Source organism: Helianthus annuus, chromosome 2, assembly GCF_002127325.2.
Source record: "Helianthus annuus cultivar XRQ/B chromosome 2, HanXRQr2.0-SUNRISE, whole genome shotgun sequence".
Classification (NCBI taxonomy): Eukaryota; Viridiplantae; Streptophyta; class Magnoliopsida; order Asterales; family Asteraceae; genus Helianthus; species Helianthus annuus.
In genome coordinates, this window is record NC_035434.2 from 97121228 (window position 1) to 97145033 (window position 23806).

At 39.8% G+C, this 23806-nt stretch overlaps 1 protein-coding gene and 1 long non-coding RNA gene across 2 annotated transcripts; one reads left to right on the forward strand and one right to left on the reverse strand.

The window, feature by feature from the left end:
- Positions 1-12733: 12733 nt before the first annotated feature.
- On the forward strand, positions 12734-17831 carry LOC110889344. The gene is made up of 3 exons (XM_022136862.1): positions 12734-14165; positions 14281-16560; positions 17098-17831. Exons 1-3 carry the CDS (start codon positions 12734-12736, stop codon positions 17829-17831), a joined length of 4446 nt encoding a protein of 1481 aa, XP_021992554.1.
- A 751-nt stretch (positions 17832-18582) lies between these two features.
- On the reverse strand, positions 18583-20601 carry LOC118487284. The gene is made up of 5 exons (XR_004881209.1): positions 20022-20601; positions 19757-19937; positions 19191-19438; positions 18948-19104; positions 18583-18868 (listed from the first exon to the last, which is right to left on the reverse strand). It is a non-coding gene; the product is annotated as an uncharacterized LOC118487284 (long non-coding RNA).
- Positions 20602-23806: the final 3205 nt, after the last annotated feature.

Here is a 23806-nt window from a genome sequence, read left to right on the forward strand (position 1 = left end):
CAAGAACCATGTTGGTTGAGTCTCAGCTTCCAGTTCGATTCTGGACTGAAGCTGTTGCCTCGGCTTGCAACACGTTAAACAGGGTTCTCACAGTGAAAAGACATGGAAAAACGTGCTTCGAACTCCTACACAAGAAGACTCCTGACTTGGAATATCTAGAACCTTTTGGTGCACCATGTACCATGATTGAGCCTGACGGGAAGTTTGGTGCCAAAGCTATCGAAGGTTATTTCCTTGGGTATGCTACTCCTAATCTGCGAGTATGGAACCTGACTACCAAAAGGATTGAAGAATGGGGTGAAGTAAGAGTCCAAAGATATTCTAATCCTCCGAAGCCTTCTGGTGAACCATGGATGTTCGATTATGATGGTCTTTTCGACTCATTCAATCTGCCTACATTTGATGATGATAATGCAATTGCTCAAATGTTGTCTGAAAGCGAGAATGCGACTGGCTCTCAGTTAGCTCGTCCAATCATTGTTGACTCACAAGCATCTTCTTCTGTCAACAATCTCGTTTCAAATGAGGTGTTTAATGATGCTGTCGATTACAATTTGTCATCGGAAGATGAGGAGTATGTTGATGCAAATGATGGTGAAGCACTGCGTCCGGTTCAAGGTACTTCAGAAGCAACGGATCCAGTGTCTGCGCCAATTATCCAAGAAGAAAATGCATCATCTTCTACAACTCACCAGCTTCAGAATGATATCGGGAATTTAAATATCACTAACTTGAGGTCAAATGTTGAAGTTCCTCAAGTTACTGAAACCCGAATTCATAACATTCATCCTCAGCAGAATATAATAGGTGATGTTCTCAGTGGCGTAAGGACAAGAAATCAAATCAGAAACAACGAAAATGCTGGATTGTATGCTGAGATACGAGAATCGGGACAACAGAATCAGTGGTCCTTTGCCTGCTACGTTAGCCAAGAAGAACCTAAATCTTGGAAAGAGGCATTGAAGGATGATTCCTGGGTGGAAGCAATGCAAGAAGAACTTCAGCAGTTTGAGAAATTGGGCGTATGGAAATTGGTTGATAGGCCCGATAACTACAAAAAGATCGGAACTCGCTGGGTGTTCAAGTGCAAAAAGGACGACCGTGGGATTGTTGTCCGAAACAAAGCAAGGTTGGTTGTCCAAGGCTTTAGTCAGATTGAAGGCATTGACTACAATGAAGTGTATGCTCCTGTTGCTCGTCTGGAGGCTATTAGAATCTTTCTAGCCTATGCATCTTTCAAGAAATTTAAGGTGTACCAGATGGATGTCAAAAGTGCTTTTCTACACGGAGTAGTCGAGGAGGAAGTATATGTCGAGCAACCACCAGGGTTTGAAGATCCATTACATCCTGACAGGGTTTTACTTCTAAACAAGGCGTTATATGGTCTTCATCAAGCACCTCGGGCTTGGTATGAAACGTTGTCTACCTATCTGCTCAGCAATGGTTTTAGACGGGGTTTGATCGACTGTACCCTCTTCATCAAAGAGAATGGTGAAGATCTTCTGTTGGTACAAGTGTATGTCGACAACATTATCTTTGGTTCTACCGATGATAAGTTGTGTAAAGAATTTGAAAAGGTGATGCAAGATCGATTCGAGATGAGTGCGATGGGTGAAATGACGTTCTTCTTGGGTTTGCAAGTAAATCAATCCGAATCTGGAATTTTTATTCATCAAACCAAGTACGTCGGGGACATCTTGAGTCGGTTCCAGATGTCCGATTCGAAGCCAATTTCTACTCCTCTTCCTCAGAATCATGGAATTACTCCGGATGACGAAGGAGATGCTGTGGATTCTTCGCTCTATCGTGCTATGATTGGATCTTTAATGTATCTCACCGCATCAAGACCCGACATCATGTATCCAACTTGTCTTCTCGCTAGGTATCAAGCGAATCCGAAGGTCTCTCACTATGCTGCTGTCAAGAGGATCTTTCGTTATCTGAAGACTTACCCTGACACCGGGTTATGGTATCCTAAGGATGATAACTTTGATCTCACAGCTTTCAGTGATTCTGATTTTGGTGGCTGCAAAAAGGATGGAAAATCAACTACTGCAGGATGTCAGTTTTTAGGCAATCGCCTAGTCACTTGGCAATGCAAGAAGCAGACATGTGTGGCCACGTCTACATGTGAAGCGGAATACATTGCTGCATCTAGTTGCTGCTCCCAGGTTCTATGGATCCAACAACAGATGCGGGACTACGGTTTTGAATTTCTAACTACTCCTATTTATGTTGATAATGAGGCTGCTTTACAGATCACTCGAAATCCTGTACAGCACTCGAAAACGAAGCACATCGGTATTAAATATCACTTCATACGTGATTGCTTTGAAAAGAGACTTATCGATGTGGTTCATATTCATACCGACCACCAACGTGCCGACCTTTTTACCAAAGCATTTGATAAATCAAGATTTGATTATTTACTTTTGGTAAACGGCATTAAGGTGAAGCAAGAGTAACCGACATCAGGAAATCGTTTTTGTAAATATTTTTCTAAAAACCAAAAATCCAAAAATATTTTTCATTTTCTTTATTTTTGAATTTTAGGGGGAGAAAGTTTCAAGAAAAATACAAAAACATTGAAAAACCACAAAAATACAAAAATATGTCTTTAATTTATTTACTTTCTGCATTTAAGGGGGAGAAAATTCAGAAAAACACAAAAACAATAGAAAAACAAAAATGAGTTTCTTGGCAATATAAGAGAAAGTGATATTACATCAGAGGTCGGTTGAAACATGTTTCCAGAAATCAAAAGAAAAAGAAAATGATAAGTAGCTCTACTAATGATGTACCGGTAGACTCACGATCATTTTAAAATATGCAGGAGATATAAACATAACAGACTGAAAACCGCGTGGGAACCGCTCATTGGCATATGGTCTTGGTACCGAAATTTCGTTTGATAGATTGCCGAGGTTCTGAAATATTCGGGGTTTATGCTGTTTATCATCTGGGTATCATGGTTGTTTCTATAAAAGACAAAGTCTAAGTTCTTCCATGATACCATACATACGTGTACATATCTCATACTGCATTCGACCTCAATAAGTGATAAACAATCACATGTCCACCAAAATAAGTGATAAAATATCACATTCTATCCGGGAGTCAAGTTCGTCTCTCTGCTGTACGGAAGTACTGACCTGTTCACGGACTTGCTCCTGTGCCCTCATGCATCGAAAATCAAGTTCCTCATCAATAAGTGATTCTATCACATAGGGCTTGTTTTCAAACTCAAATAAGTGACTTGTTCACATTGTAAATATATACGTTAAAAACGGATGATAAATGGTATACTCCCCAGTAAGATGAACTCTCGTGCATACCTTGATACGGGAATGTGTCGTGAGTGGATGAACACCGGTCGGTAAGTATAAATCATACCTTAAACGTATCTTATTGTATTATGATTACACCTGATCGTTGAGTTTAAGTGGACAACAATATCGGTAATTGTGGTAGAATACTTATCCGCTTCTGTAAAAGAATTTTAAAAGGAAGTGTGTTTTGACAAAAGACCGCAAGCTGATATGATTCTCTTCGCCAGAATCTCGCAAAAATATTGTTGTGTTTGTACAGATTTGCTTACTGCTTAATTTACTGCTTTATTTTAAACAGTTTTTGTCGTTTGGTGCATATCAGCACGACATTAGCGGTGATGTCGTTTGATAACATTCAAAGGATTTTAAAATTGTTACCTTTTATTTTATCAAACCACAAAATCCAAAAAGATTTTCAATTTAAACATTATTTTTGATTAACTGATGTTGGTGCTCGATCCGATACCTGACAAGCCGAGATACTTCATAAAATTAACCTTGCAGAACTTCATAACGGACAACTTTTCAAAATGGTCATTCCTGAAAAACCTCAAAATTTGAAAGGTGGAAATTGAAATTTCCCTAAAAATCCAAAGTGTTGGTGGGAAATCTGATCCTTCGAGGAAGCAATGGCCCTCGAAAGATCAGATGGTCAAAGAAAGTCAATGAAAGTCAATGGTTTCAGTCGAAAGATACCTTGGTCAACGAAGGATTTGACCAAGTGATCCTTCGAGTTGACCAAGTGATCCTTCGATTTGACCAGACCACTTGAAAGATGGTTTTAGATCGAAGGATATCTTTCGAAGGATCCATAAATATCTGGTATCTTTCGATCCAGATCCTTTAAATATCTGGATCTTTCGAACCTTATATGGATCCTTCGAACCAGAAGTTATCCTTCGAGACCACTGTTTCATCTTTCGAATGATTTGAGTTCTTCGAGGCGGTTGGACTTTCGAGGTCAAGGTATATAAAGCATCATCTTCATCATTCATCATTATCAGTTTCAAATTTTCATCTCAAAAACCTCTCATCCCTCTCGAAACTCTGCCCAAATTTTCAAAATTGTTAAAAAGTATCAGGATTCACTCACAACACTCGGTAGGATAATCATCATCGTTTTAACATACACTGGCTCATTAATCATCATTGATCATGTTATCTTATCTTTGTGTTCTTGTTTTTTTCTTAGTTTAAGAAAATGATGAATGATAAGTGTTAAAAAATGATGTGCATATGTTGTTATGATAGTGTTGATTTGTTCGGTTCATCAGTGTGTTCATTTTGGTTCTTGATATCAGATGTTTGGGTTGGATAAATCAGAGGTGTTTTTTGCTGGGTTAAACAGGGGATTGGTTAGGGTTTATGTTAAAATCTGATGTATGTGTGTGTTTAGATCCGGTTTTGGTCAAATCATTGATGTTTTGAAATAGTGGATGATGTTGTTATTGATGACACAGAACACATTTGAACAAAACGTAAACCAAATCATCGAAATTTCAATTAAAACTCACCGGAATTCAACATAAAACTCACCGGAAATACGCCGATGAACAGTGCCGGAACGAAGGATGATGATGAGTCATCACCTCGATAGATGTGTTGAACAACATCCTTCGAGGTGAGTCTCGAAAGATATTAGATATCTCGAAACATGTTAGACATCTCGAAGGATCATCCTTCGATTGATCAATCCTTCGAAGGATCAAGACATCTTTCAAATTCTTGATCTTCCGAAAGATGATCTTTCGATAAGGCTGTATCCTTCAAGAAAAGTGACATCTTTCGAGCCTGTCTAACATCTTTCGAGCAGATTATCATCCTTCGTGCCACATTTCATCCTTCGATGGATACAGTGTATCCTTCGATAGCTTCAACACTTAGGAAATTTTCAAGAAATTGAAAATTTTTCTAAGTGTGAAACTCAATGTTGACTGTTTGACCTGTTCTTATTACGTGTCGTTTTTGATGCACAGAGATGGCACCAAAGGTTAAAAAGGAGCGGGCAAAGCCAACAAAGAAGGTGAAATCAGAGCTGGAAGCTATGTCTGAATCTAGACATAACATGGTGGCGTATTTACAACCTGAAGGAAGTGTCAGTGCAGAGTTTGATGGAATCATGGAGTATCTACATCGGTCGCGAATCAACTACGCTATCACAACTCAGCATGTCGCCTATCAGTCATACATCAAGGCATTCTGGAATACAGCTGTGGTTGAAACGGTGGATGAAAAGGAAGTAATCAGGGCAGTAGTCGCTGAAAAGCCCGTGGTCATTACTGAAAACTCTATCAGACAACGTTTGCAGCTTGGTGATAAATCTGAAGACCCAACGTCTATAGAGCTACAGTGTCAGCGAGGGTTATTGTTAAGGATTAAGTACAGCGAGAACGTTCTTACCAATCAAATCAACAAGAAGTTTCTGCCTCTTCGATATAAGTTTCTTCTGCACATTCTCATTCATTGCCTAAGCAACAAGCGCTCTGGGTATGATTTGTCTCCTATTGATTTGACGGGATTGTTTACGGCGCTGATTCTGAACAAGCCGTTCAACATTTCTCGGTATATCTTCAATAATCTGAAGGAGAACACTCGGAGGCCACTTCCGTCAGATACACAGCGAACTAACACCAAGTTTTGGTTATACCCTCGGTTTCTGCAAATGATGATAGATGATCAGATTCCTGATCTTGCTAAAGCTGAGGCAGATGTGTTTCCTGTGAATCCGATGAACGAACGCACACTGCTAATCGTCAAGTCTATGGGGGTTTACAAGGGATCGGATCCGAATAGGAAACTGATCGGTCATCTTAATGCTCCTGATTATGAGGCTCCGCAGAATCACAGATGGCGTCGTGAAGGAAGTGTTTCTGATAATGAAGAACCAGCGTTAATTGCTATGGCTGATGAGCAACTCACAGCTAAACATGGAATCAAGGCAACTAGAAGGTCTGCTGGAAGTTCTGGTGCAGCAGCTAGTACTGAGGTTGATATAAATGTGGCTGCAGAAGAGGTTCAGGATATGTCTGTTGATCCTGATGTTCATATTGTTTCTGGTGGTGATGGTGGTGCTGGAAATGTTGCTGGTCAGTCTGGTTCGGCTGCGACTGACAAAGGGAAGGGCAAGATAGATGAGCAGAGAAAGATTATTGATGAAAGCAGTTCATCTTCTGAAGAGGAAGGAGGTCCTGATGGTGATGGTTCATCCTCTGATGATGATAATCCTCCTCCTCCAGGGTTGAAGAAAGTCCTTGACAAACGCGGGAATCCCCGGTTTGTAAAGATAAAGAAGACAGGTGATGATGAAGAATCTGATAAGGATGAAGACTATACGCTTACTTCTCCGGGCTTTATTAAGAAGAGGAAGGCACAGAAACAGGGTGTACGTGCATCGAAAAAGGCTGCTGATGTGTCTTCTATTCCTGTGTCAGTACAACCTTCTTCTGAGCCAGAGCAACAGTTTCCTCCGATTGGCGATCAGCTGACTGCTTCTGAGACGCTGGAGCTCATGTCTGCTTCTGAGACGCTGGAGCTCATGTCTTCTCCACCAAAGTCTTCTGGGACACGCACGGTGTCTGTTGATCGACAGACGCCTGCAACTCCCGCCTCAGGTACACATACTAGACCTTCTCTCGTTATTTCCGGTCCTACAGGAGCTACTGGTCAATCTGGGTCATCAGGACCAGAACCATCTCTACCGACATTGGCAGAGACTCTTTCTGGCTTATCTGATGCTGAAAAGATCCAATTCCTGATTGGACAAATCAGTGAATTAGGTTCTATAGTTAGTCGGAACACCAGAATAATTGAAGAACATCGTGTACAACGAGTGAAGGATGCAGAGGCTCACAATCAGCTGTGTTCTATTGTAAATGCTCAAAGTATGAAGATCAAAGAACAAGCTGAAGAAATTGATAGATTAAAGAAGGCTAACTTGGCAAGGGATAAAGAGGTGGAGATCATGAAAAGACACAGCACTAATTTGGAAAATTCAGCAAAAGCGTTAAGGGAAATGGTTAGCAGTCGTGATGAAAGACTGATAAATGCCTTTAAGCCGATGCATACAAACTTCAATGTAGTTCATTCGAGGGTTAATACTTTATGGAGAGAAAGGGAGAGGTGCAAACCTTCAGATGTGGTTTCATCTAGACGTGAAGATGATCAAGATGATGATGCTGCTAACCCAGACCAAACGGCTGCTCCAGACTCCGGTGCAACTGCATCCGGTGTTGCTGGTGGATCTGGTACTCTCCAAGATGCTCCTTCTGCTCCTACAGCAACATCTACTGGCCCAACTGAGCAGACAGAGATACTGGAAACGTCAACAGAGCCTGAACAGATTATTATTGAAGCAGAGACGTTTACAGATCTCCCTGAATCCTCAAGTGCTTATATGTTTCATCCAGTTACATGTGAAATGTTGGAAGAGGGAGAATATATCTCTGAAATGTCGGATGAACAAATACTGGCTTTGAAGGAATTGGATGATATTGCTATAAGCATGATTGATAATACTCCGCTAGTTCAGGATCAAACCGATTTCTCTTCAATAGATGAAATCTTCATCGGTTCAGATCCTGATCGTCCTGTATATGTTGGAAAGGATGATGCGGAGGTGAATGCCCTTGATGACGACTTCGTTGCTGAAAAGACTGCTGAGTTTGCAAATCTTTCGTCTGATTCACCGTCAACTCAAGAAAGCCGTGAGAAAACTGTTAGTGAATGGCGAGCGGATTTCCTTGCTAGGAATCCTCCTCCGCTCGCTCCTTTGGAACAAGTTAACTATCTGCGTCTCGAGAAGAATCAGGCTCGAGGTCGCATTATCAGTTGGATGTTTGTAAAGGATCTTCACTGCATGGTGGTGAAAAGAGAGACGGGGCTTCAGTATTTCAGAACTCTTTTGAGTATTCTTACACTGCCTTACTATGATGTCGCTGTGTTAGCTCAACTTGATGTGATCAATCGGAGCGAAGAGAAGATGGTAGAACTATTTGCGAAGAAGATTAGATTGGAAAGAAGAGTGGGTTGGAAGGATCCTCTGTACAAGCCTCAATTTCCAAGATACGAGCAGATCAGGTTTACACTTGATCCAGAGACGAACACTGCTCGTTATCGTTTAGTATACGATCCTCCAAAAGTGATGAAGAAGATTCCGCTGATGAAAATGAAGACTGACTTTCTTGAGAACTTTCGTTGCTGGGTTTACGATGCTGATACTGGTGAAGCGGTGATCGTGTTCAATGACAATCAAGAGAACTTTAGGATAATAGATCCGATGTGGATCACTAACATGTCCAGATCGGATATTATTATTCTGAAAGATCATGAGATAAACTACCTGGTTCAGGATAGAGATCAAGCGATGAAGTTTCAAAGGATGGCTCGATACTGCTTCAATCTGCTGATCAACGCAGGAAGTACGTGGTCATCACTCCACCTAACCGCGGAAAGGACGTCAGAGACTTAAGACACGAAGATCGAGACAAAGCTACAGCCAAGGGGGAGTTTGTTGGTGCACTTTGTGTCTGTACTTTGTCTGTATTTTGTAATGTATAAAACGATGTCTTTTGTCTGTTGTGTTTACGTCTTTGTATGTTTGTATATGTGTTGGAATGCGTGTTTGACCAAGTCAACCATCCTCCTGGTTTGACTTGGCCAAACATCAACACTTAGTGTTTGAAAGATTAGATGCTTCGAAGGATGTCATCGAAGGATAGATTGTATCCTTCGATGACCTCGAAAGATGATGGTTCGATGGATATTGATGGACCTCGAAGGATATACCATCTTTCGAGGTATGTTGAGATCCTTCGATATCTTTCGAAGGTACTTCTGGTCGATAGATGATCCTTCGACCAGAATACCTATCCTTCATGCATGTCTGTCTAATGTGGGTATATATATATCCATGAGGGTTCACTTCAAAAGTAAGTTCTGTGTAAGTTTTGTTCAAAGTGTTGAGAGCTTTTGTGTGTGAACCCAAGTCTTGTAAGAGAGTATTTTCAGTTTGGTCAAGGTCTGTAACCGTGTCCACTGAAATACAAGAGAAAACTTTGATACTTTGCTTGTCTACTCTTTCTCTTGTTGCTTTGCTTTCATCTAAACTACGGTTTGCTTGCTAGCTTGGATTCCGCACTCGCTAGTGGGTTAAACATAACAAGGAATAGGTTAAACCTCAACCTCCGAGGGACCTACATCAAACGTTATCATTTTTGTCTCAAAATCCAGAATGTATTTAGTATACCCATATTATACAAATATTCAAACTTGTCGGGTCTAAATCACATTCTATCCGGTCTTCGCTTAATCGTGCGCTTGAACCGTATCGTCCTTAAAACTAACCGGTCAAGCTTAGGCTTAAATAAAAGACCCGTTAGGAATCTAATAGGTTATTATAAACCTTTGTTCCAGAATAGGAGGCCCAGTAAAAGCTACCCTCACTTGCCAATTGTGATTCATACTTACTCAGGTAAATACATTTTGACTTATTTTCCCTATACGGGCTTGGGGTACGGTATATAGAATACCGCTTGATCGAGCGTTCAAATCTTGCACCCTTGGGTATGCAATTGGAATAATTTGATCGGCTCGTTTAAACAGTCTTGTTTTACTTTAAGCCTTTGGGGGGTTAATGACCGTGTCCCGGATATCCTTGGCATTATCTTACGAGATGGCCACGACCAGAGCACGGGGTGTAGGCGTACACCCGTCGTGTATAACTCTTTAATGTGGTGTGTCTATTAATCTTTAACCCGGACAAGATCCCGGGCTACCGAACGCACGAGTAGCATGTAATTCATTCACAAGTTTATATTGCATAATTATCCCAAGTTATAAAAATATTTATGCCATGTGCATTTAAATCAATTTTCAATCATTTTCAAAATGAGTCAGTTAATTTGTATTTACCAGTGTAAACTGACGTATTTTCCCAAAAGGTTAAGTGCAGGTACTACACGTACTAGGCTGGCTGTCTCCTAGAGCGTCCACAATAGTCTCGCAAGCTCGGACGACAAATAAACTGTTGAACAATTATCTTATTTTATTTGATCCGCCTGTGGATCCGTTTCAACTACTTGTGATATTTATTATTACATTTTAATTAAAGTTGAAATGAATCTATTTCTGCTTCCGCTGTGCATTATTATGTTGTGTTGTTTGTCTATGACGATGCCAACTACGTCACCATACCCCACACCGGGCCCACCGGTGACACGTGGAAAATCGGGGTGTGACAATGTCTCTTTTTGTTTATTGATGTCGTTTTACTTTTATATAATGTTTTATCAGGTTATATCATGTATTTTTTGTATATTTAATTTTTTGATTGTTGAATCGTTGTTTTTTAGGCTGGCGCCAACCTATGCAATAGCACTGATTTTAAGAAGAGGTTGTGTGATATTGTTTGGACCGATGCCTTACTGCCAGAACAGTTTGAAAATGAATGGGGTGTTATATTGGTTGATTTTGATTTGCTGAATCATGAATGGTTACAGTCAATGTATCAGATTAGGGATACATGGATCCCTGCGTATTATCGCGATCAACACATGTCTGGGCTGATGCGTACCTCATCACGTTCAGAGAGTGAGAACCATTTCTTTGGGCAGTTTTGCAACCCAAATTGTACCCTCGTTGAATTCTTGGGGCATTTTGATTCTGCAATCGAAGCCCAAAGACACGAGCACAGGAAGAATGATCACGATACTAGGCACACGAACCCCCAAATATTTGCAAAAGAGTTTGTCTTAGAGCAACAGGCGGCAAACATATACACACGGACAATTTTCTTTGATGCGCAACTTGAAATTCAGACAGCCATTCACAAGTGTGCTGTTGGAAAATGGGAGGATAGAGAGGATAACTTTGTGAACTTCTTTGTGAAGGACTTTTCTCAAGCGTGTACTACATTTTTTCAGGTAACTATAGGATGTAACAATTGTTTGTTTATAATTTTTCTTTGTTCATGGTGTTTTATCTTATAGTTTTGATTGAGTATATATTTTTGTTCTCATTTTTTTTTATGTATTAGGTTATGATGCGGCAGCTAGACATGACCGTTAGTTGCTCATGCAATAGGTATGAACAGTTTGGGCTTCTGTGTGCGCATATTTTTTGTGTTTTGCGGCTTCTTGATATCAGGCAGTTCCCTGAAAGGTACATAATGCGACGGTGGACAAGGGAAGCTATTCCTAACAGTGCGCCGGGAGCGATATTGGGGATTAGTGAAAGTGATGATCGGTACCAGCAAGTTAATGGTGTTGTAAGGGAGATAACAAGGTCAGCCGAGTCTCTTATTAACAGGTTGGTTTATAACTTTGATGCGTTGTGCGCTTTTAGGGACCATGTTGTCCAGTATCAATCGACCGCTGATCAGGCAGTCGTAAACGCTCCCCCTAGGAGTCGTCGCGATAGGTTTGCTGAAATAACTGGATACACGCAAGAAACACCTGTAACTGTTCGTATGCCGAAAACCATTAGATTTAAAGGTATGGGCAAATCTTCCAAAATGAAGAGTAATCGTGAAATTGCCATTATTCAATCTGCGAAGAAAAAAAAGGGACGCGAATGTGGCAATTGCAAACGTCGGGGGCATAATAGACATACCTGCTCGTTCCCGGCAAGGGAAAATGCCGACGACTCCTCAGAAAGTGATGAAGCGGATCTTGAAGGAGACGACGAAGAAGAGCTAGAAGATGTGGCGGGTGAAGGAGACGACGAAGAGGAGCTAGAAGATGAAGAGCAAGAGTAGTTGATTACTAATTTATGCAAACTTTGAGTTTTATTTCTATTTTTTTAATGACGTTTAATTTTTTTGTTGGATTCCTTGTGTTTGACGTTGTTATTTATTAAGGACCAGGTCGTTTATCATATTTTATAATTATAGTGTTTTATAATTGATTTGTAGTGTTATATTATAGGTTCTATAATTAGTTTAAAGTCTGACATTTACTTATAGTGTTTTATGCAGTAATAGTGACCTGCAGTATGGCGTTTTTGTCATATACAGTTAGTTTAAAGTCTGTCCTTTTCTTATAGTGTTTTAACTATAATTATAGTGTTATATGTTTTTTGAATTTGTACGTTTGTGTGAAAAGGCTGAAAAACCCTAGCCGCCAACCACATGCACATATGGCTCTGGGCGAAATTGGCGACCGTGTGAAACCCTAGTTTTCTTGCTCGTCTGTTCATACTGATCTTCTTCTTGATCGATCTGGGTTAGCAATTGTGGTGTTGTCGTTCCTTCTGAGTAAGGATACTAGACTTTACCTTGGTTACTAATCTTTTGACGTCAGGATTAGGGTTAGTTTTTATTTCTTTTACTGCTAGGGTTTGTTGTCAATTCGCTTTGGTTCTTGGTTATTCGTATTTTCTTCGTTGCATGGTTCTAGATTTATTGTGGTATGGATTATAGTTACTTCAAGCCGTCGGATATGGATGCAAGACATGTCAAGCCGCCGGATATTCTGTCTTCCTCGTCAAACCCTAATAAGGGTTTTGCTACTAGATTACTGAACATTGACGGCAAAACATTCTGTCCGCGTAGGGGTGTTGTGTCTGATCAACAACAGGGACCGAAGGTAGTTAATGTCATAGATGAACTTACCAAAATCACAGTTCCAGTCAATCTTAATGCCGTTGATCATGATGTCGTTAAGCCTAATGCTGTGCATGATGAGGTTTTCTGGGAAGCTAGTAAGGAGGAGAAAACAGTCTCGTATGCTGAAAAGGTGCAGTCCACTCGTAAGAAAAGGGAGGTAAATTTCAGACTCTTGGAACCTAAGGAAACGAGAGATGATGCTGATATTGTTATACCGAAAGAGGTTGTGCAGCAGGTTCAAGACAAATTCGATAATGTCCTCTATGGTTATTTTTTAGGGAATAGATTGCCGTTTCCTGTGGTTGAGTATTATGCGAAGAATGTCTGGGCAAAGTTTGGGTTTTCAAAACTTATGATGAACACGTCAGGTTTCTTTTTCTTCAAGTTTGACTCGAAGGAAGGATTGACTAAGGTGTTGGAAGGAGGACCATGGTTAATACGAAAGGTCCCGTTATTTCTGAACATATGGTCTCCGAAGGTTACACTCAAGAAAGATAGTATCAAAACCGTTCCAATATGGGTTAAGTTGCACAATGTGCCGATTTCAGTTTATACGGATGATGGATTGAGCTTGTTGGCTTCGAAGCTAGGGGTTCCTAAAAGGTTAGATTCCTATACAGCTGATATGTGTGTTGAAAACTGGGGAAGGAGTAGTTATGCTCGTGCGATGATTGAGTTAAATGCTGATAACGAGCTGAAGGATCACATTACTATAGCTATCCCTAAAATGGATGAGGATGGGTTCATTTTGGAACGGGTTAAAGTTGAATATGAGTGGAGGCCGTTACGCTGTAGTACATGCTGTTTGTTTGGTCATGATGACAATACGTGTAGCAAGAAACCTAATGGTAAGGCTAAGATGGTTACTGTTGATGAGGAGGGTTTTGTTACTGATAAAAGGAAGATGGCAAGGTACTCGTTCCCTCAAAAGAAGCAGAAACCTAAGGTTGTGTATAAACCTAAGACTAATAAATATCATGCAAGTACGTCTGGAACGAAGGGGGATAATTCGGCGGCTGTGCAGTTGTCAAACTCCTTTGCGGTGCTTGATAATGATAAGAATAATGAGAAAAGGGATCCGACTAGTGCCAAGTCGATGATTGATGAAAATCATGGTACCCGTATACAACAACCTGATGAAGTTAAGGAGTTGAATCCGACAGAGATGGCTGATTTTATGAGTGGTAACATGAATAATCAAAATTCTGAGGGGGCAAGCACTCCCGGTGACAATGGTTTTAATGGGTAGCTTAGCTGCTTGGAACATAAGGGGTCTGAACCAACCCCTGAAACAAAGTGAGGTTCGCCATTTTATTGCGGAGAATCATTTAAGTGTTTGTGCCATTTTAGAGTCTCATGTGGCTGTTAATAAGCTGAATAAGATATGTGAGAAGATTTTTCGGAATTGGAAGTGGACATCGAACGGAGGTGTGTGTCATAGAGGTACGAGGGTGATATTGGGGTGGAATGCGGATGATATTGATCTTATGGTTATATCCCAATCAGACCAGGTTATTCATGCTCAGGTATTGTTAAAATCGGTCAAAAAGAAGATATTTTGTTCTTTTGTGTATGCGGAAAACAAATATCAGGATAGGAGAAGCTTGTGGGCTGATTTGTGTAACTTTAAAGGCCTCACTCATGATACCCCTTGGGTTGTAATGGGTGATTTCAATGCCGCTTTGAATATGGAGGATTTTACTATGGGGCCGTCCTCCCACATAATAGCTATGCGAGAATTCTATGATTGTGTTCAAGAGGCAAAATTGATCGATGTTAAGAGTCATGGGTTGCATTATACTTGGAATCAAAAACCAAAGGATGGGGTAGGAATGCTAAAGAAGATTGACCGTATTATGGGTAACATCAAACTCTTAGATGTTTTCTCGGATGCTTATGCTATGTTTCAGCCTTTCCGTGTTTCAGATCATGCTCCTGCTATCTTGAAATTATTTTCTATGTCTACGGACCGGCCTAAACCTTTTAAATTCCCAAACTTTATTGTGACAAAGCCTGAGTTCCGTCAAGCTGTGATGTCCGAATGGACTAAAACCGTGGAGGGTGCTACCATGTTTTCTGTGGTTAAGAAAATGAAGGGTCTGAAATCACATTTTAGGAGGATATTGCGTAATCAAGGTAATCTCCATAAAAGAGTTACTGACTTACGGAATGAGCTGGACCAGATTCAAAAACAGGTGGAAGCTCATCCTTTTGATTCTGCTATTCGGTCATCTGAGACTATCTGTTTGCGAGACTTCAAGTCAGCGGTTTATGATGAGGAGTGTTTCTTGAAACAAAAATCTAAAGTGCAATGGTTATGTGCGGGTGATTCAAATACATCCTACTTTCATAATAGTGTGAAAAGTAGGAATGCTAGAAATAGAATCAATTGCATTAAGGATACGAATGGGAACCAGTATGAGGGAGTTGATGTCGCGGCTGCTTTGCTAAACCATTATTCAGCTTTCATGGGCACCGAAGATAAAGTGGCTAGGTTGGATGATGCAGATTTATTTGTTAATGTTTTGCAGCAGAATGTGGCGGAGACTATGGTGAGACAGGTTACCGATGATGAAGTTAAACAGGCTATGTTCAGTATAAGTGAGAATAAGGCTCCAGGTCCGGACGGATACACTTCAGCGTTTTTTAAAAATGCCTGGGATGTTGTGGGCGGTGAAGTTACAAAGGCGGTGTGTGATTTCTTTAATAACGGGCAAATTCTTAAGCAGATTAACCATACGATTTTAGCGTTGGTGCCAAAGATGGATACTCCAAATACAGTTCTTGACTACAGGCCAATATCATGTTGTAATGTGATATATAAGTGTATCAGCAAAATAATCACTAATCGTGTGAAGGGGTGTTTGGGGACTCTAGTGAACATTAACCAGTCGGCGTTTGTTCCTGGTAGAAAGATATCTGATAATATTCTTATTACGCAGGAGCTTATGCATAATTATCATGTGGATCGTGGTCCTCCGAGGTGTGCTTTGAAGATTGACATCCAGAAAGCTTATGATACTGTAAGCTGGTCTTTTTTAGAAGCTATTTTAGTCCGGTTTGGTTTTCACCGGAAAATGGTTGCTTGGATTATGGCGTGTGTCACAACGGTATCCTACTCGGTTAGCGTAAATGGCGAGTTGCATGGTTACTTTTCAGGGAAACGGGGTCTTCGTCAAGGAGATCCAATGTCCCCGTACCTATTCACGTTGATTATGGAGGTGTTATCTCTCATGTTACAAAAGATGGCGTTAAACCCTGCTTTCAAGTTCCATAGTCACTGTTCTAAACAAAAGATTATCAACGTATCATTTGCTGATGACTTATTTGTTTTTGTTAATGGAGATACTGGATCGGTTAAGCTTGTTCAGAAAGTTTTGGAGAAGTTCACTAGTGTTTCGGGCCTGGTCCCTAGCTTGCCCAAGAGTACGGTTTTTTTCTGCAATGTTCCAAGCCAAGTAAAAGCTGAAATCCTGAGCTTGTTGCCGTTTCGTGAGGGTGAACTTCTGGTTTGCTACCTCGGGGTTCCCTTAATCTCTACTAAGTTATCTTTTAGAGATTGCTGGGTTCTGGTGGAACGTATGGAGAGGAAGGTTGATAATTGGATGTCTAAATTGTTATCGTTTGCAGGTCAATTGCAGCTCCTTAACTCTGTTCTTGTAGCAATGTATACGTATTGGGCCTCGGTTTTTATTTTGCCAATGCGTATAGTCAAGGATCTGGAAAAGAGAATGCGAAGGTTTCTTTGGAACGGGGGGGCTCCTGGGAGTATTCGGTCTAAAGTCGCGTGGAAGGACGTTTGTTTGCCTAAGGATGAGGGGGGTCTTGGAATCCGAAATATCTCAGATATGAACAAAGCACTTATGATGTCGCATATTTGGAGCATTATTACCAACCGGGAATCCTTGTGGGTCAAATGGATCCATTCTTACAAGATAAAAGGCAGAAATTTTTGGGAGATTCAAAGTCGTGGGGTTTTGACTTGGAGTTGGTGAAAGATTTTATCTATTCGTCCGTTGGTCAGACCTTATGTTTGGAAGTTAATTGGGAGTGGATCCCAAACAAACGCGTGGAGTGATAATTGGTGCTCGTGCAGTCCGATCCGAAACTTTATTACACCAAGGAGAATTGCCCAAGCGGGTTTTAATTTGCAAACTACTGTTGCAGAGCTTGTAGATGCTAATGGCAACTGGCGGTGGCCTCAGGCATGGTATGACTTATTCCCAGTACTCATAAATGTCATGGCTCCTTCTCTTGTTCCTGATTCGGTTGACAGACTGGGATGGAGAGAGGTGGGAGGGAAAATTGTGCATTTTAGCTCTTGGGAAGCTTGGAATAATCTTCGGGTAAGGGATAACAAGGTGGCTTGGGTGAATATGGTGTGGTATGGCCAGTGCATTCCAAGACATTCTTTTCATCTTTGGTTAGTTCTAAAGAATAAGCTGAAGACACAAGATAGATTGGCAGTTTGGGAAGCGGGGAGTGAAACAAATCTACGTCTTATGTGCTGTCCTCTTTGTAACTATGGACGAGACTCAAGAGATCATTTATTCTTTCAATGCTCTTATGCGGCCAAGATTTGGAGCATTGTCAAGGAAAAAGTTGATATGGTAAATGTAAACGATTCATGGAGCTCAATCATGGCATGGATAGAGCTGAATGCGAGTTCAAAGACTCTGGAACACATTGTGTGTAAGCTGGTGGTAGCGGCCTCTACATACTTTATATGGCAAGAACGGAATAACCGGCTGTTTTCCAACATTCACAGGAAGGAAGAGATGGTGGCACAGATTATTTTGGATATGGTGCGGCTTCGTATAATGAGTTTCAAGATCGGACGTCACGGGAATTATAGGAAGCTTTTGGAAACCTGGGGAGTAAGAGAAGACGAACCGGGCTAATTGCGAGTCTAGTTTGCTAGTGTTTGCAGTTAGTTAGTTTTGTTTTTCGGGTTGTTTTGTTTGTTTGGGCCGCTTGTGAGTTGTTTGTTTTGTGTTGCCTAGGCTTGGCCTGTCAAGCCTAGTAGTGTGTGTCAAACTCTTGTTGCACCCTGTTCTTTGATTCTTTATAATATTCACCGGGGTAACCCTTTACCCAAAAAAAAAAAAAAGAATTTGTACGTTTGTCAATATGAATAGAAATTGTAATTTTTTTTTAATTGACATACATGAATTCCTTGGTTTATAATATAGTGTTTTATATTTAAATGTAGTGTTTTATCATTGTTTAAACTATGACAACAATAATCAGGTGAATCAAACACTTAATTGCTGTCACATTATTAATGCAGTGTTTTGTAATGATATATAGTGTTTTATAATTGATTTGTAGTGTTTTATTATAGGTTCTATAATTAGTTTAAAGTCTGACATTTACCTATAGTGTTTTATCTATAATTATAGTGTTAAATGCAGTATTAGGGACCTGCAGTATGTTGCTATTGTCATATACAGTTAGTTTAAAGTCCGTTATTTACTTATAAATGCAGTGTTTTGTAATGAAATATAGTGTTATATTAACGAAATAGACCACTACCATCACTTTTTTACAGTGTTTGTACCAGACAAAATGAAACCAGTCTAATTATAACGTGTATCAAAACATTTCAGAACCATGCTATCAGGCTAATATCTAAAATAAGGCATGTATCAAAACATTATCAGTTGTAACGAAACTATGTGCTATTCTTCTGACAATCGTAACTCGATCCTGTCCTTTGCAGTCTTAGCATTTTCCAGTCTTTCATGTTGACTCTTATTTGCGTACTCATGTACTTCTTTCTCCATTTTTGACCGCATTGAGTTTATGTCACTTAACAAGATTTGTGATAAGTACTTTATTCGCAAGTCACATAGTTCTATCGATTGGTCTTTCAACACCTCCCCCGTGATGTCTCGCTCTGGCGATAGCCCGCAGTTCCATTCGCGCACACTTGTCCCTAGTGAACAGAAATGCAAACCAATTTAGCGTACATGCCAGTGTCAACTTTAATAATAAAACTATAATTACAATAACACCTTTAAAAGTCTCAATATGACGCATGACGAATATTCCACAATCTGTTCCGTTATACAGTGTTTGCCACGGGAACTTCAGACTAACCGGTGATGTTGATCGCAGTTTTTTAGCAATTGCAGGAGAGTGATTTTTCACATACGAGCAGAATGCATTGACCTGTGAATTTTATGATGTCAAATGGGGTTTTTTAAAAGTTATACATATTGTATGTCAACTAATATTTTTAATGGTAGTGTTCTTACAACTTTTCTACGTAGCCGCTGTATCGTATGTTGATAGGGACATCACCCTCGATATTGTCGATCACCAATATTTGTGATTGTGCTAGATTGAAGAACACTAGTATATACTGTGTATTATACAGCACCGGCACGAATACCATTTGGAAGTTTCTGATGTCCATGCTATCTGCTTGGCCTAGTATTGTTTCCATCCGGCTACCGAACATCGAGCTTCTGTATTCATCGGACCCTTTAAAATCGCCTGCCACCTGTTTCATAATAAATAACAGATTTTAGTTTATATAAGCTACTTTGTCCGTTTGTTATTTCGACGATATTCCAAAAACTGGGTTATAAGCTGGGGGTGTAGTGTTATAAGCTGTTTTATATGTATAAAGGCATAATATTTAGTTTCATATAAGCTGTTTATATGTATAAGCTGTTTTATATGTTTGATTGCAGCATATAGTGTTATAAGTATTTTTTTTTTAATTTAAGTTTAGTATTGTGGTGTTATAAACTGGTCTACATTATCAACTGGTCTACATTATCAAGTAGTGTTCTATAAGGTGTGAAAAGTGTCTTACCAACATTCCGGCATTGCAAAACAGCCTCGCGGGGGTACCCGGTGCCCGTAACCGCTCCTCGTGGTTAAGGACTGCGGCCCATGCTGATATAATATCTGCATCCAAGCATAAGGAAGGGTACATCGTCTCAAACGAGCCTCTCAAAATCGAGACACCTCCTGGGCAATCGAATATAATATCCCTACGTGATAACATGAAACTCAATTGTTAATTAACAAGCAAATTCGTTCAATTATTTAATTTTTTTGTTGTTGTCGATGCCTACCATTTGTTTCCCGTTGCGCTGAGTATACAGCTAGCCAATGCAGATTCCAATTGTTCTCGTTTATCTGTTAACGAAACCACACGCTGCACGTACGGTGACCTGAAAACATCTGGAAGATTGGTGTTTCTTTTTGGCCTTTGGAGTTTATATTGCAGTAAGGCGTTTCCTTCCTATTCAGTGTCTGGAATACTTGAAGTTGTTGCGACGTTGTCCAGTTCACTTTGCAAGTTTACTGGTTGGATCCCCTCAGCTTTCGATTGTGTGCCTGGGTGTCGTATGGATTGTATTGCAGATATCAGTTCATCTATTTCTGCGCAAACTGATGAAGTCATGGGCGGGAAAGGAGATTGATTACCTTGTGTCAACAGTCAAGTGTTTTTGACAGGTGTGGGGGTTTTTTCTGACACAACATCGCCTTCCTCATTATCCGCAATGTCCTTTATATGTTTGCGGACCGTCGCAATCCATGACGTTTTCCTACTCAATATCTTTTCACTGTTGGGGTGCAAACGTAAAGCTTCCCTCATTGCATTTTGTATCTTCTCAACGCAATCTTCAAATTCCTTAAGTGCATCATCCAGATTTGTCGCCATATCCTGCTAACCAAATTATAAAGTGTTATCCAAAACGTTGTCAGATGTATATAAGTATAAATAGGTCTGATATTGCACCAAACGTTAAAAAGGTTATCAAGTCATGTACCTCTTCACTATCTTTTTCTTCTTGTGAGTAGACGGACGGCGTCCCATACTGTGATACCATTGGGATCCGAAACTCGCCGCCTGCCCCAACTTGACATACAAACGGTAGCTCCTGTGTACTTGGCTGTGACAACAGATAATTTTTGCAATGTTTATATATTCCCAGATGGTCGTCGTCCCCTTCATCGTACGGTCCGTATTCTTCGTTGCCCCCATCCTTGTTGTCATCCGCACGTTTTTCTGCTGCCGTTTCAACTATTTTAGCGCTGGTTGATGCTGATTTTTTGTCTTCAGGTATCTTCTTAACCTTTTCACTCATTGGATTTTCTTCATCTACATGAATTTTAGGTATCATTGGGGTGTTATGCTTTATGTGAGAATCCCAAAGTATGTCATCAAGCTTTCCGAGCAGTTCGTCGAGCATCCCGTCATCTATCAATTCAATCGGATGACATCCCTTCTTATTACGCTTCAAATCATCCCTTTGGTCGTACGCGTATGCAGCCTGCACATATAAGCATTAAATTATAAGGATTATGTAGACATGTTTAATACTATTTGACTGTAGTGTTTTACGTAGTCAACTGATGCAGTGTCTTATTATGATGGTACTGTTTAATATGATATGGAATATTGTATTCAAAACAGACTTGTTTGTATTATAATACACGTGACTGTAGTGTTATACACTGTAACATAGTGTATTACTGTTTGACTGTAGTGTTTTACTTAGTCAACTGATGCAGTCTCTTAATATGATGGTACTGTTTAATATGATATGGAATATTGTATTCAAAACAGACTTGTTTGTACTATAATACATGTGACTGTAGTGTTATACACTGTAACATAGTGTATTACTGTTTTAATAGACTTTAATGGTTTTGTATGAAATGGTAGCTGATGTAACCAATTTTATGTTGTTACATAAATTTTTTGTGGTGTTTATGCACGTAGTGTTTTAACTTAGATATCATAAACAATAGAGTAGAGTCACATACCGCTAGTAACACGACCGGGCCTCTAAAAGCGTCATTCCTCTTCCGGTTCCATGCATTCGTCGTCCGATCTAAACAGGTTATCATGTAGCTGCTCCAATCAAAGCGCGATATTTTTTCATTTGGGTCCACGCACCCCAAGAATCGCTGGTTAATTGTGTTGCATGCGCTTATCTCCCCAAGTATAGTATTATATAACACCAACCAGTTCAATTCAAATGCCCGGCCACTTGAAGTGTCTGTAACCATCATGTCCTTTAGCCCGACTGGCGACACCTTAGTGTTATCATTGAACTGATCCCTCCATTCTTTCACAACCGGATTGATGTCCCTCGCCCTTTCTTTTTCTACAATCTTTATACCCCCGTTTGGTATTCCGAATATTGTATTCACCAACTTTGATGTGATCCGTAAACGGGTATCTCCAAAGTTCAACACTCCTGCAGCATCGTCATAGTTGCTTGCCAGCCAATATGCTAGCCGCGTCGGCACATGATGTATGTTGAAATTCAGCAATGCACCGAATCCCATTTCTATGACCTTCTTTTTTTGTGGTTTATTCAAGCTGTTAACCAATATAACAAGATTATCCGGAGACGTCTTCAGTTTAATTTTTGGCCCGGTAAAGGGCTCATATTTTTTCGATGGAAATGATGCTGGTGGTCTCGTCGACTTCCTCCTAGTCGCTGTTGACTTACGTCTTTTTCCATGTCATGGATGTTGGTGGTCAACATTGTCGCGGACTTCCTGTGAATTGGCAGCTGTAACCCATATACAGCTCATCAGTTAGACTATATTCCCAATGAAACGAAAAGTGTTTTTTGGTTACAATTTTTGTGTGCAAAGTTACCTGATTGATCTGTCGTTGGTGGTTGCATCACGAAGTCGTCGTCCTCGGCCGTGACACAGTGTGTTTTTTCAGCTGCAGTATGGTGTTTATTTGGGACTAATAAAAACGGTTAGATGATGTTACATTATGATCCATATCATACGAAAAACACCAACATTTAATTTGAGTTATTCAAATTCTTACCTTCCGCGAACGGTACCGGAAGCGGCGTTTGGAAGTCGTCATCGCTGTTTGCATCGGGTGCTGCTCTAGCTGCAATCCGAACACATTTTGTTACTTTAAACCATCAAATTCAATAAAATTAAAGTGTCATAATTTTTGTTGGTCAGACTTGGTGCAAGAATTCCGACAAAACGTCATAGTGCATAACAAATTATTAAAAGTAAAGTGTACACAAACTGTTTTTTACATGCGTAGTTATTTTTTTTTTTTTTACATATACCTTTTTGCATTTCGTTATCATTATCCGAATCGCTCAACTGGATGCTTTGTCCAATTGTGTTATGGAAACCCTTTCCCATTTTGATTTTTGGTATTCGGCCGCTTCTCCGGACTAAAATTAAATCCTTTTTACAATTAGTTATCGAACCAGGAATTTTCAAATTATATGAAATGAATTCACAATCAGACGTGTAGTGTTTTATTCTATACAAATAATAAGACTAGTGGTGTTATATGCAATAAACTACTCAACTTACTCTATCTACATATAACCCTGTCCCAACATTAGAGGTGTAGTGTTTTATGCACTATTGTTATTCAAAACCACCATTTAATTTTAACACTGTGACAGAAACAGAAGTGTTCTATGCAAATAAAGTGTATTTTTGCACTAAAGTATGCACTAAAGTATTCATTAACTTCAGAAGTGTAGTGTGTTATGCAATACTCTCACCATCTACAACCATTTCCATATAACACTCTACCAACAACAGAATTGTGGTGTTTTATGGAAAAAATTATTCAGAAGTGTAGTGTGTTATGCAATACTGTCATCATCTACAACCATTTACATACTTGTAGTGTTTTATGCATTTAAAGTGTTTTATGCAAATTAAGTGTATTTTTGCACTAAGGTATGCACTAAAGCATTCATTAACATCAGAAGTGTAGTGTTTTATGCAATAAAGTGTTTTTATACAATGCAGTGATGAAAAGCCACCAACTTAATCAGAAATATAGTGTCTTATGCAACATAGTGATTAGAAGACACCGCGATGTTGATATAACACCATG